This window comes from Gouania willdenowi, chromosome 7, assembly GCF_900634775.1.
Source record: "Gouania willdenowi chromosome 7, fGouWil2.1, whole genome shotgun sequence".
Classification (NCBI taxonomy): domain Eukaryota; kingdom Metazoa; phylum Chordata; class Actinopteri; order Blenniiformes; family Gobiesocidae; genus Gouania; species Gouania willdenowi.
In genome coordinates this window covers 8,836,188-8,849,920 of record NC_041050.1, presented here as the reverse complement: position 1 = coordinate 8,849,920, position 13,733 = coordinate 8,836,188, and the positions used below count along the sequence as shown (strand labels likewise).

The 13,733-nt window shown below is 36.4% G+C and overlaps 1 protein-coding gene across 3 annotated transcripts; it reads left to right on the top strand.

Moving 5' to 3' along the window:
* The first annotated feature begins 401 nt into the window (after window positions 1–401).
* aaas (achalasia, adrenocortical insufficiency, alacrimia) lies at window positions 402–12,244 on the top strand. 3 transcript variants are annotated; one of them, XM_028453222.1, is made up of 17 exons: window positions 402–503; window positions 761–878; window positions 3,065–3,192; window positions 4,517–4,572; window positions 4,693–4,784; window positions 4,864–4,910; window positions 5,125–5,223; window positions 6,016–6,159; window positions 6,366–6,486; window positions 8,849–8,973; window positions 9,138–9,198; window positions 9,270–9,360; window positions 9,475–9,568; window positions 11,012–11,079; window positions 11,150–11,231; window positions 11,316–11,400; window positions 12,070–12,244. In XM_028453222.1, exons 2-17 carry the CDS (start codon window positions 768–770, stop codon window positions 12,223–12,225), a joined length of 1,560 nt encoding a protein of 519 aa, XP_028309023.1. In that variant the 5' UTR covers window positions 402–503; window positions 761–767; the 3' UTR covers window positions 12,226–12,244. The 3 variants fall into 3 exon arrangements, with proteins under 3 accessions (XP_028309023.1, XP_028309022.1, XP_028309024.1); XM_028453221.1 differs by having other exon boundaries at window positions 454–503; window positions 750–878; XM_028453223.1 differs by lacking the exon at window positions 402–503 and adding an exon at window positions 508–625 and having other exon boundaries at window positions 750–878.
* Window positions 12,245–13,733: the final 1,489 nt, after the last annotated feature.

Here is a 13,733-nt window from a genome sequence, read left to right as displayed (position 1 = left end):
AAAATGTTCTGGCAAATGATAATATATATATATATATATATATATATATATATATATATATATATATATATATATATATATATATATATATGGATAAATAAAATAGAGTATGAAAATATATGAGCTGGTATATCTTGTTACTTTGTGCCCAAATCCTGGATACCTTGTATTTGTAACACAGTATAACAAGCATTATTAAAAACTAATTATAAGTGTTAGAAATTTGTGATATAAAAAGGGGGTCACGACCCAAAAAGGTTAGGAACACAAAGTTTTTTTTTTGTTTTTGTTTTGGTTTTTTGAATGAATAGTCTATTTTATTTTTATTTTATTTTTCCGTATTATAATGTACTTAATTATCTATTAAACTTAAGATATCTGGAACTGCTCAATGTTTATTTTAGATTATCAATGATGTGGTTTTCGGAAAAAGCGAATTTCGCTCATTTTGTCCTTCTGACTCGCCGTAGCGGCGGGACTAACGGAGTCTGACTTGAAGTAGGGTAAGTAGCTTAAAATGTGTCACACGGTGCTTTCAGGCGTTGCTAACTTATTTCACTGAGACATTGAATACCATTTTAAAGTTCAGCACACACCACAAGTTTACGTTAGATAGAAAGCTGTGGTACATAGCTCTTTTATTCAACTGTTTGATTACTTCTAATTGTTAGCATAGTTAGCTTCTCGAGCAGCAGCAGCCTCCTGCTGTTTATGTATTAACCTGTGATTTCTGTTGTGTTTCTGTTCGGGCTCACACCAGCTCCACCATGTGCTCTTTGGCTTTATTTCCTCCACCGTTGCCCTCCGGACACACCACACTGTGCGAGTCCAACAACCAGCTGCTGTCCAGGACCGACATCAACGACCGAATCACACAGGTCTGATGATGACGATGGTTATGACGATGGTTAAAACGTTGGTTTCTCAAAAAGACTGTCTGCTTGGTGGTTGTTTGGGTTCTGAATGCAGTATGTACGTATTATGGATTAATCTCCCCAAATCAAGAGAGAGATTAGTTGGAGTTTAAGCCAAAACATAATATCAGACTCGGTCAAAGTGGCTCAGGATAAATATTACACCCTCAAATGATCAAGAAAATATTGAGAACATCTCTGTTCTATTTGACTATTATATAAACGGCTCACTTTAATATCACTTCTTATAAATAATACATTTTATTTGTAATGCACTTTACATTTGATACCAAATCTCAAAGCGCAAAATTCTTGTTCTACCACAAGATCACATAGTGCCAACATTCACGAACTAAAACTTAAGTCGTTTTTGCAGTAGAAATCAACAATTAGTGGTGGAACTCGATTTAAAAAAAAAAAAAAAAAAAAAAAAAAAATCAAATGAATTAGAGACTTTGTTATTAATTAATGGCCGTGCCTATACATACGGTAAACGTCTCCTTAGCCATGGCCACTCTATTCATAGCAGCGCCCCTCATTGGCCAGTTTAGGTCACCTGATAGATAGGTGCACCACGTAACTTTAAGTTCCGTCAGTTTTATTTGAGCTCATATTTATTTTTACCTACCCCGCTAACTCTTTTATTTTAACCCTAACCCGAAACTAGGAAATACCCTAAAATGTTTAATTTTGTTGTATATGTATTTTTAAAGGTGGAATTTGCCGTGGTAAATATGTTAAAATGAAAAAAATTATTTATCAAATGTGGGATTTGAACCCACGTTAGCAGAATAAAGAATCCTTGAGTGCAGCGCCTTAGACCACTCAACCACATCACTCTTACTGTATGGAGAAAAGGTCTCTAGACACTTTCTTAATTAATCTTGATTAATCTAACTTAATCACCAAACAATATTTGACACAAGAAGCAATGTTTTTCCACTTTAAATAGATTTTGGTATAATATGACTGATTCAATAAAAACAATGAATGAGCTTAAACAGCATAATTGTGTTGACTATTTTTATTACTGAGTGATAACATAATGTGCAATATGAATGAAGAATATTATGATTGCATTGTTCAAAAACACAAACTTAAATTTAGGCAGAGGTGTAGAGCACTGATAAATCCTACTGAAGTAGAAGTACTGTTACTTGATTGAAATTGTACTCAAGTAAAAAGGACCTCAATGAAATATAACTCAAAGGTTTATTTTTGGTGATAAATCTTCCACGATTTCCTTGCGTACAGTAAACACCTCATGTATAAACTTAAAAAGGAAGAGACCAAATCTTGTATAATTGGAACTTGATTTATTTTCCACAAAAAAAATAAAATAAAAGGTTAGTCAAAATGTACAATTATTTCACAAATAAAATACGAAGTGTCTATTGATACGGAAATGTATCAGTAGCCCCCTGGACTATGGGATGGCCGAGTGGTCTAAGGCGCCTGACTCAAGAATTCTTCCTTCCGCTGCCGTGGGTTCGAATCCCACTTTTGTCATATATAATTTTTCATTTTAACATATTTAACAAGGCAAATTCCACCTTTAAAAATACATATACGAAATAAATAAACATTTTAGGGTATTTCCTGGATTAGGGTTAGGGTTAAAATAAAAGGGTTTGCGGGGTAGCTAGAAATAAATGAGCTAAAATAAAACTGATGAAACTTTAGGTCACATGGTGCATCACGTCACCTAAACTGGCCAATGAGGGACGCTGCATACGGATAAACTGGCAGCGGCCAATAAAATAATGCCAATGAATTAAATTCAAAATGTAAAAAGTCTCAGGCTATAAGTAGATTTATGAACTCTAAAACTGAGTTTAATCTGGTTGGTCGGCTATGATATGATGCATTTAATTTTATTTTTTTGTTGTAGTTTCACAATGTCCATTGTTCATTTAAAAAAACTAATGATTTACTCAGTAACGGTTCGGCGTAGAAATGTAATGAATTACTTTTTTTAAAATGTACTTAAATACAAGCAAAATTGCTGATTGAGAAATGTACTCAAAAAATTATAAGTAGCCATAAAAGCAACTCAATTTCAGTAACGTGAGTACTTGTAATCAATTACTTTCACCTCTGATGACAGTAATCTGAAAAATAATAAAAGTAACCAATACTGTTTCTTCCAGGACTCCAGTCCTCCCAGTCTGCATTTCCCCAGAGAGTCGCTGAAGCTTCACAGTCGCACAGAAAGCAGCAGCAAAGCAGCGTTCCTCGACCACTCGGAAACACTGTGGATGAGGAGTGCAGCAGCATGGTGGGTAGGACATCATCTATACCTTTGTTATGATCAAATCAATGGTATTCTGTGCTCACTGTAACCTGGGTGATATTGTCAATACTAATTTACAGAAGGTATGATCGACACAGTTTTTACACGTACAAGGACAATCATATTATTTTGGATTATTTGAAAAAACATGATGTCATCTGGTTGATAGCTTCAGATAATTTTACTTGCAGTTTTTCAAAAACTGAGGTTTATTTCTTAAAGTCTACAATAAAAAATGTCTAGAATCCAATTACAGCAATAATATTGATAATAATCAATTTATTAATATCAATGAATAAGATGATTAAAAAGTGTTAAAAATGATCCAAAATCTTTTTTGTGGTTATACTTTATAGATGTAGAGACTTCAGTTCTTCAAAATCCAAATTTTACATTTTAAAAATGTGAATTCAGTTTTTAAATACATTTTTTTTTATTAATGACTAATTTCAGTAACAAAGAAGTGTGTAACATCACATTTGGTAACAAAAGTCCCCCCAATTAAAAATAAATAGTTTAATGGAGGAAAGGAAATCAAGCAACCACTCATTTTATGTAATTACCTGAGTTAATCTTTGTTAATTTGATTTATTTTATCCTTAAATTATTATTATTTTTGTTTTTGTTGCGATTATTACTACTACTTCTAATATTATCCCCCACCACAAAGTGTGAAAAAGGTTTGAGCTCCGTGCGTCCGTCCGTCCGAGTTAAGGAGGACCGCTTTTCTCAGAAACTGTTTAAGATAGGATAACCAAATTTGGTGTGTGGCTTCAGGGTATCAATACCTTGATGGAGTTCGAAAATGAGAAGTGATCAAATATTTTTTCCGGAGTTATTGCCCTTATGCTGTTTTTTTACTCTGTTCGAGGTATCTTCAAAGGGGACAGCTTTTCTTAGAAACCGTTTAAAATAGTCATTTTATATTCTGATGTGATAATGTTTTCTCATACAAGTTCTTAGATTTAGGACATTTAGGAAAAGTTTGTGAGTTATAATGAGAAACAATTTGGCGGGGGATGTTGATGACTTTCTTTTTGTTATTATTGTTGCTGTTTTTATTCTGATTCTTATTACGACTGTTGTGAATATTAATATTTAGTTTTATTTGTCCCATAAATCTAATTGTTGCAGTTATCCCATGTGTATTAAACGAAATATCACTCTTTCGTCTTCAAAGACTTAATGCTTATTAATTCTAATTATTCCCATCAATGGAAGCTACTGTTACACCGTGTTTGGATGGTGATAAATTAATGTGGTGAATCCATCACAGTCAACGTTATGCATTTCTCTCTGTTTTTTTCAGGCGGGACGGGGGACTCACAGGACTGCTTAATGAAATCACTAACTCACACACAGAAGGTAGGCACGTAAACAACGTTGTATGTTTCAGTTTACCCCGCAAAGACCTGAGTTTGTGTTCTTCCAGTGATGTGCGTATACACGCTAACCTTTTACCTACCGTAACTGTCTCTCTGTCAGTTCCCAAATGGCTGTCAGTGAGCTCTGGTTGTGTCCTGGCTTTACTGCGCTGGGTCTCATCCTTTCATGGCTCCCTGTTTCCTCACCTCACAGTAAGTCGTATCTTAGGTTTCAACATTGGAATGATTTTGATTAATGCATTTGTCTTTTTGTTGTCGTTTTTTTAAACAGTTGAGCAGTGAGGACATGATCGCTGAGTTTTCACAAGTGTTGAACTGGTACGTGGCTAAATAATCTGCTTAGCAGGTGGATTCTTTGAAACTTCGCTCCATGATTTAATATCAAAAGACATTTTATGGTATTTTTCACTTCAGTCAGTTTTTAAATCCATTTGAAGTTTCTACGTGATTAAATGTTTGTTTTATAGGTAAGATGATGAGTTTAATTGTTTTTTGTACATTGTTCGACTTTGATTTCATGCATTGATTACAGGTCTGACTGTGTTGTGCGAGCCTTCTCCTGGCATCCTCACGCAGATAAATTTGCGGTTGCCTTGCTGGATGATTCCATCAAGATCTACAATCCTAAAAGGTAAAGAAGCTAATGTTGGAAGGAAAGGACAGTGATGCCTGAACTGGTCATAAACCAGTGCTTCTCAAAGTGCGTTCTTAGAGCTGATATCCGGTGTTTCTGAGAAACGTCTCAATGTCCCGCCCTACACAGCATCATTTCCTCCCACTGCCTCTTCCAATCTACCAGTTTTAGATGTTTCCCTCTTCCAACACACCTGATTCAAATGATTAACTCATCAAGTTCTGCAGAATCCTGATAACGATCCTGGTCATTTCAATCAGGTGTGTTGGAAGAGGGAAACATCTCAAACATGCTGGATAGTGGCTCTTGAGGACCAGGATTGGCAACCCCTGGCATAGCACATCTTCTTCACTGCGCAGAAAAGCTGCACTAGTTTACTTTAGTTTTTGATTTATTATTAAACATGATGTTGCTTATTCCCTGTTAGTTTAATACATTTGAAAATGTGTTATTTGTCAGGATTATTTGGGGGGCAATGGGCACAGGTGGGGCCTGAATGTTCACCTTTGTTCAAAGCGGGGAATACCCAAAAAAGTTTGAGAACCAGTGTCATAAACTAAAGCGTGTCTGCCCTCCTTTAGGTCTTTTTGAGTTGTTTAACAAGTGTGATTTATATTTTTGAGTTATAACGTAAGGTTTACAATTTGTGTGTTGATCTATGTGGTCACTCGTGAAACTTGATCTTTTTAACCAACTTCTCATATGACATGTAACTGGTGTGTTGTTTTGGGACAGAGAGACAGTTGTGTTTTAGAGTTGTGGTCATCATGAGTATCCATCCTTCTGCAGTGCCACTACCCCGACTCTGAAGCATCGTCTCCAGAGAAGCATCGCTGCTGTGCAGTGGAAGCCTCTGTGTGCGTCTGCGTTGGCCGTAGCGTGTCAGAACTGTCTGTTAGTGTGGCACGTCGACCCCTGCTCACTGTCAACCAGGTAGGAAATCATTAAGTGTCACATTTTTATTTTCTACAAGTCTACGTATTCTTTTGTGCTGATAGTGTTTGCATGTTAGTATACTGACTAACTCTGAGAATCTTAGCAAGTTTTATACAAATAAATCTCAACAATATTTAACATATTCCCATTAATAGATTGTTTGAGGAGGACTTGTTTTGTTTGTTTTTTTTTGACTCTTCCAGGCCGTCCTCTGGTTGCGCTCAGGTTCTGTCTCAACCCGGTCACTCTCCCGTCACATCCATCGCCTGGTGCCCGAGTGGATCCCTCCTGGTGTCGTCCTCACCTGTGGACACAGCAATGATTGTAGGTGTCATGTCTTGCTACCTTAAAGGGATCCTGTTTTTTAAGAATGTGGCCTAAAACCTTTGAAATGCACTGATTAGAAGATCTATGCCCAACAAAACACATAATTTTGCACCATATCCGTTTTATTAACTTTAAAAAATGGGACTACTTTACTGTTTTAAAGCAAATTTCCCCCTGCGAAATGAATAAGAATATAGTACTCTACTCTGTTTTTGAGTTGTGTTCCGCCATCTTGAAATCATGTGATTGATGACGTTGCACAACCCCATTTGCCTGTAAACATTCCATTGTTTCCCATTGGAGTGAAACATTCAGCCTGCTTTCTATATCATTTAGTAACGTTTTTGGTCAAAATTACAGTTTGTGCTGCTTTTAGTTGCTCTAAATCATGGGTGTCAAACTCATTTTAGTTCAGGGGCCACATACAGATCAGTTTGCTTTTAGGGGAGCCACAGATTTTAGGCAAGAAAAAGAGCAATTTCAACATTAATGTGCCCCAGTTTGCACTTCCAGGTATAAATTACATATAAAGTATAGAAGAGACCGACAATATCCAAGCATTAAGTGAAATTACTTAAATTCTTTTACATTTCCTTGATATTATGAAAAATTGTTTAGTTGAATAATTTGAGGAAATTTGAAGGATTTTTTTTTTAATCAATTTAAGATTAAAAAAATAATAATAATAATAATAATTATCATTTAAAATAAGTGTGGGAAATTTGTAAATTTTGTATTTTGAGGAACTGAGATATTTACAACTGAAATATTTTGTAATTTACATATGTTTTTTCTGTCATTTTTACTGTTTACTCCTCTGGGCTGAATTAGATGCTCTAAAGGGCCGAATTTGCCCCCCAGGCTTTGAGTTTAACACGTGCTCTAAATAATCTTGTGTACTGAAAGAAAATAAAAATAGTTGTGACCCGAAAAAAATCTGTGACCGCAGGGGGCGACGGTTCCAACTTTGCGGTTTTGTAGTAGACAATGAAGCAGAGAAGAAGAGCTCTCCAAAGGGGCCTCAACTCCCCCTTAAACAGTGTGTGGTTGATGCTCTGATGGCTGAAGTTAAGCGAATAATCACAGACTGTTGAAGACACACAAACCCTGAGAGTAGAAGTCCTTTTGGGTGGGAGTCCTTCAACAGTCTGTTGTTTACTTGCTAACTTCAGCCACTAGAGCGTGTCAGCGTACTCTTTCAGGGAGAGTTTAATCAACGTTTCCTGATTATTTAGAGCAACCAAAAGCAGCACAGATTGTCATTTTGACCAAAAAAGTTGCTAAATCTAAAAAGCAGGTTGAATGTTTCACTCCAATAGGAAAGAATGGGATGTTTACAGGCAAATGGGGCTACGTGATGTCATTAATCACGTGATTTCAAGATGGCGGAACATAGGCTCTAAAATAGGGATGTAACGATTAATCGTAAGGCAGTTAAAAATCGATTCATAGGTAAAACGATTCACATCGATGCTGTGAAAATTGAATCGCAGTACTTTTTTTAACCAGCAGAAGGCGCTACCCAGAAGTGTTGGCGGCGAGCAAAATCTGCTAATACTTTCTTTCTGGCCATCTTCTACTCTTAAACATATTCATAAATGATTCCTTACCCCTTTAGCACCGAACGAATATCTGTAATATTACGTGAATATCTGTAAAAGTCATGTTTTTCTATTAGCTCTGTCTGCTAGCATAGCATCTCTTCTTTACTGCAAAATATCTGCATGCCAACCGACCACTGGGTTACCAGCGCCCTCTGCTGGTCCAAACAAATATCTGACCTAAATACAGTAAAATTGTTAAGACACAAAATACATTTTCAGTTGCACTTTTAAAAAGAAAAATAACTATTATGCAGTTTTGTATTGTTTACTATAGAACCAGAATTTAAATAATAAGCTTCTTCATTTGTATTATTCCTTTATTTATTTCATTCAAGATTTATTTTTAGTTAAATTGCATTGTTTTGAATAGTTTATCAAGGGATTCTTTTGACAATGAAAAATAGTATAGTATTTTCCCAAAAAAAATAAAGGAATATTTTTCAGTCATTTATATACAGTCCCATTTTGTAAAATAAATCGTGAGAGAATCATACCGTGAACCCAGTATCGTGAATCGAATCGTATCGGGAGTTGAGTGAATCGTTACATCCCTACTCTAAAACGGTAAAGTAGTCCCATTTTTAAAAGTTAATAAAATGAATATAGTGCAAAATAATGTTAGGCATAGATCTTCTAATAGGGACATTTCAAAGGTTTTAGGCCACATTTTAAAACCAGTGGAGGACCAATACTGGATTATTTCTTAAGCTATATTATTCATGTCAGTTTTATTTGATGCAAACATGTATTTTTAGGTGTGGGACGTAGCTGCAGAAAGTGGTGTTCCCCTTCAGCGTGTTGGAGGTGGTGGAGTGACCTTCCTGTCCTGGTCTCCTGATGGCAGCCACATCCTGGCATCTACTCCCTCTGCCCTCTTTAGGTTTGAGGAAAAACTGCAGAGAAAACTTGCAGTTTATTTACTTTAAAAGATGCATTGCTTGAGTAAAATTCTAAAATGCTGAAGCTGTCATCCACTTGCTTGTTTTATCAACGTCTGCTAGTAAAGTTTTTACACCAAAATGAACAGTCAATTGTTTTCCTCAGGGTTTGGGAGACCAGGATGTGGACTTGTGAGCGATGGCCCTGTGTTAAAGGGCGCTGCCAGGTAGAAACCTGATATTGTTTACAATTCATATTTATTGTCGATAGTAAACAAAAACTGCTGCTTTTGTTCAGTCTGGCTGTTGGAGTCCAGATGGGAGTCGACTTCTGTTTACAGTGCAGAGCGAGACGGTCATCTACTCACTGACCTTCACTGACATACCAGGTTTCCTCTTCAACTATTTCAATACCATTTAATGGCTTTTATTAGGTGTCTTTAAAGTAAGCTTGTGAGGTTGTTTTAGCTGCTTTTGTTTCATTGTTTTTGTTTTTTCCACAGGTGTAACTACAAGCACATCCAGAGGGCCTCAAGCTGCAGCCGTGGTGGCCGACCTATCAGAGACAGCCTTTAGCACTCCAGATGGAGACATCATGTAAGAGCATAACTTTCAACCTAAAACAGAAACAAGTATCAGTAGTGCTCCAAAGAGGTGAAAAAAACTAAGGCCTTTTGAGCAGCATCTGTTTAGGCTGAAATATTTCCACTAGGGTCACATGGTAAGTCTCAAGTACTTCACAGGGATCACACGCATGGAAAAACTACCTTCAGTCACATTTAGTTACTACTTATCTTTACATGACATTGTTTTAGACTGTTAGGAAAAACTAGAGGACCAAACGTTCTCAATTTAAATTGGAAACCCTACAAATGCCAGAATGGGTCCTGACCTTTGTTTAACACAGGGGTTCTCAACCTTGGGGTTGCAATACCCTGGGAAGGGGTCCCCAGATGCCTTTAAGAAACTGAAAATATTTTCTGAACAATTTGAGCCCATTTCTGCTTACTTTTACCCTTTTTCTGCAACTACGGCAAACTTGCCATATTTTAACCCATTTTCATCACTTTTTAAGTTTCAGTGTCTTTTTTGCACCTGTCCATCATGATTTGTTTTAGTCAATCACACGGTAACAAATGATGATGTTGTCATCGGCATGCGCCGTAGAGACGCTGCTACAACAACAACAAGGCTCCACTGGTGAAAACTTTCTTTTGGGATAGTAATGCTGCGGTCATTATGTTGTTGAGTGACTTTTGCTCTTTTTGCAACACGGGTGTGCGAGTTAAGGGCACGTTAACCATCCTCCTGCGTCGACATCTTTCTACTTTGATTTGGAGTTATGCTAATAGCGGTAGCCCAACTAGTTCCTCTCTCCGCAACTGTGCATGTGCCAGTTTTGCGTCGGTGCTTCTACCTTCATCACACTTGTATATCCCGCCCTAAACCACAACACTGCGTCATGATTGGTTCGAATCGGTTCGATTTGGATTTGAAAGGCAAAGGCAGGAACAGCACAAGATGGATTCTGATGTTTGTGAACACCAGGAGAATCCATCTTCCAGGCAGGGTTACCTCTTTTCATCATAATTCATGCTTATTTTTGCCAATTTACCCACATTCACAATTTGTCATCCCAATCATTTGCAAGTTTGAACTAATTGTTCCTACTTTTTAAATGGCATTAAACCATCATTTTACTGACTTTATGGTTGGGCCCCAAAAAGCTCTCCCCTTTATTCCCCCCTTATAGATGTCCCTGTCTCCACATGACTGTTCTTCAATGTTCATTTCTGTGTTACACCACCTTCATGTACAGTTGGGGTTTCTGGTACTTTAATTTTGGTGGTCGCGGACTAAAAAAGTTGAGAACCACTGGTTTAATGAGGCAATGAAACAGTTATTTTAACACTTATTTGGTCAATGCTCATGTGTTTGGTTGATTAGTCATGAATAGTTCCTAATGTGGATGGTTTTGTTTAATTCTGTGGTGTACTTTTGTTGATAATACAGTTGTTTTTTCTCCTCCTTGTCCATTAGTGTTGGTGGAGAGATCCAATCCATGGCTTGGGATCTAAGAGGAGAGAGGCTCGCTGTGCTTCTAAAAGGTTTCACTTTACTCTGTCAGTCCTAGTTAAAGATGTTTGTAGCTCATCTCAGTCTGATCGGATCTCTCAGGTGATTCCAATGCTGCAGATCGGCCTGCGATTATTGCTGTGTTTAAAACGAGAGCCAGCCCCATCTTTGAGCTGCTGCCATGGTGGGAACTTTGATTTCATCTGTTAAGACCTCCCATTGTCCATGTATCTCTGCTGACTCTGTCGCTGCTTTTTCCTTCATTCAGTGGGTTTGTGCAGGGTGAGCCTGGAGCAGAACCAAGGTTGATGCAGTTTCACCCAAACTTTCGGGATGGAGCTCTGCTCACTGTGGTCAGTCATGTCCTCGGAATGAGAAACGTTTTCAAATTATCACATTTATTTCATAAAAAGATGTAGTTTGAACTCAGTATAAAATAAAATAATACACTAGAAATAAACCAAAAATACAAGTATATAATACTAGACAGGCACAGGCTTTCTTTTACATCCTTATTAACTGCCTTTTGATCATTACAATAAAGGCTAATGCAACATTTTGTACAGTAAAATCATACCCACTGTTACGGTTAAGAAAAGACACTGCACAGCTGCATAAGTACATCACTTTCAAACAATCTTTTTTTATGTTTATTAACGGTCTTTTACTTAATTATGTATCTCTTTCTTTCTTTTGTGTTTATTGTTTTAATTTGTAATATTTCTTCAGTGACTGTAATGAAAGTAGTTTCCCCCTGGGATAAATAAAGTATTTCTGATTCTGACTTTTGGGTCCAAACCCACATGTTGAGAACCACTGCTCTCAATTATTTCTGTGGGAAAAGCTGAATCTTCAGATAGTAATTGCTTGTCATGTACCTACTAGATTATATTGTGGCATGACATTTGGCTGAATGGCTCTAGAAAACCAACAATGTCTTTATGTGGATTAAGTATTAGCTGCTAAAATTTAAACCTTATTTACTTCACTTGAATAATGCTTCTCTTTTTATTGATTCCCAGTGTTGGTCCAATGGAAAAATCACACACGTGCCTTTCTACTTCCTGAGCGCTAGCTTTCCACAGCTCAGCTTTGTTGGGAAACCTTCACCTCCTCGGCTCCAGGACGGAGCTGCAGACTTCACTAATCAGTCGCTCTTTACTGAGCTCATCTCCTGACACACCTGAAGTCTGAAACACACACTGTTTGTTTTCTTTAAGTGTAATAAAAGGCTGTGTTGTACAAAATACTAATTATTTGTGTATCTCAATAATAGATGCCTGAAATTACATTTTAAAGTTAATGCATTATTGTTTAAATAATGTATAGATGTACATCAATGGGTGAACTTATTTTGATGAATAGGATGGATCCATTTTAAAAATCCAATCTATATCGGTAGTTAAAGTTTAAGATTTATTCTTTAACTATTAAGTCTGGAAGTGACTCCAGCTTCCTGTGTGACACTGGAAGTAACCAGTGAAGAAAATTAATAGACTTAAAGATTTTATAGAAGCCCCTCTGTGATCCCTTTGCTCTGAAGAATTTGTAAACGACAGAAAGCGTGTGTCTGCTGAAATATTTCACCAACTTTAGTCTGAAAAACTTGAAAATAGGCTCAATATCCTATATGGTATCATCTTTATAAATGAGTTTGAATGAAATTTATTTTCAATGCTTACTATTTAGGTTTGAGTCTGAAAATTGACTTTGGATCTGTCCTGAGTGGTTTCTCTGTGGGTTAAACAAATAACACTCAGGTGACTGAATGTTTGTTAAAAGAAGAGGAAAAAAAGAACAGCGAGAGCCACAAATATGTGATTGTCTGAGCTGAGCTCCACATTATTAACATTCGTGTCAGCATTTAGAATATTGACTAATCTGAGCTTTAACACTGAAAAGAAGATGGGCTTTTTTCTGTTTTGACATTCATTTTGTCTATTTTTGTAGTCATTTTGTATTTTTTCTCTCATTTTGGGTGTTTTTGTTTTGTGTATTTTTGGAATCATTTTGTGCATTTTTGTTATTGAATACTTTTTAAGTTACTTGTGTATTTTGTTGTTTTTTGTATATTTTTCTATAATTTTGGGTGTTTTTGGCACAATTTTAACTTCAAGGTTCCAGAAAATTAGACCGAGGGCCACATGGCCCCTGGGCTGCCAGTTGCAAATGTCTGAAGTAAAACTCCTCTCTCTTGGAACCAGCATTTTAGTTTCAGTACAGGAATCCAGTATTTTATTAGATGAGACTTTCCTTACATATGTTGCTGTAGGTTTAGGCTATTTGGAAACTTTTTATTTTTTGTAGTTTTTAAAAAAAAAAAAAAATCTTAATGCATAACCACATTCTCATTTGTCTGAGCTTTCTTCTCACAATTGGCTTTTTTTTTTAATATTTGTAACTTTGTTTCTCAGCTGGTACCGTAGCTTTAACTCCAGTCGGACCAATTTGTAATACCACAGGTGCCTATTATACTCTCATCCTCTTTCCTTCGTATGAATCGCCTCATTGGAAGTTAAAGAAAACATTTACCTATGTTTTCCTTTCGAATCATTAGAGATGATTTAAATCAAACATTAATTTTTCATTTAAAAATTATTGTTTTGCAAAGGTTTTAAACCCTTGGGAATCTAATCTAACCAATGGGAGACAGAAATTTACCTTTTCAGCTGTTTACATGTTAAGA

Excerpts from the sequence above, each read along its gene's own strand:
- aaas (XM_028453222.1), top strand. The coding sequence starts at position 768 with ATGTGCTCTTTGGCTTTATTTCCTCCACCGTTGCCCTCCGGACACACC. Across the intron at positions 8,974-9,137 it reads ACTCCCTCTGCCCTCTTTAG|GGTTTGGGAGACCAGGATGT; the intron begins GTTTGAGGAAAA and ends TGTTTTCCTCAG. Across the intron at positions 9,361-9,474 it reads GACCTTCACTGACATACCAG|GTGTAACTACAAGCACATCC; the intron begins GTTTCCTCTTCA and ends TTTTTTCCACAG.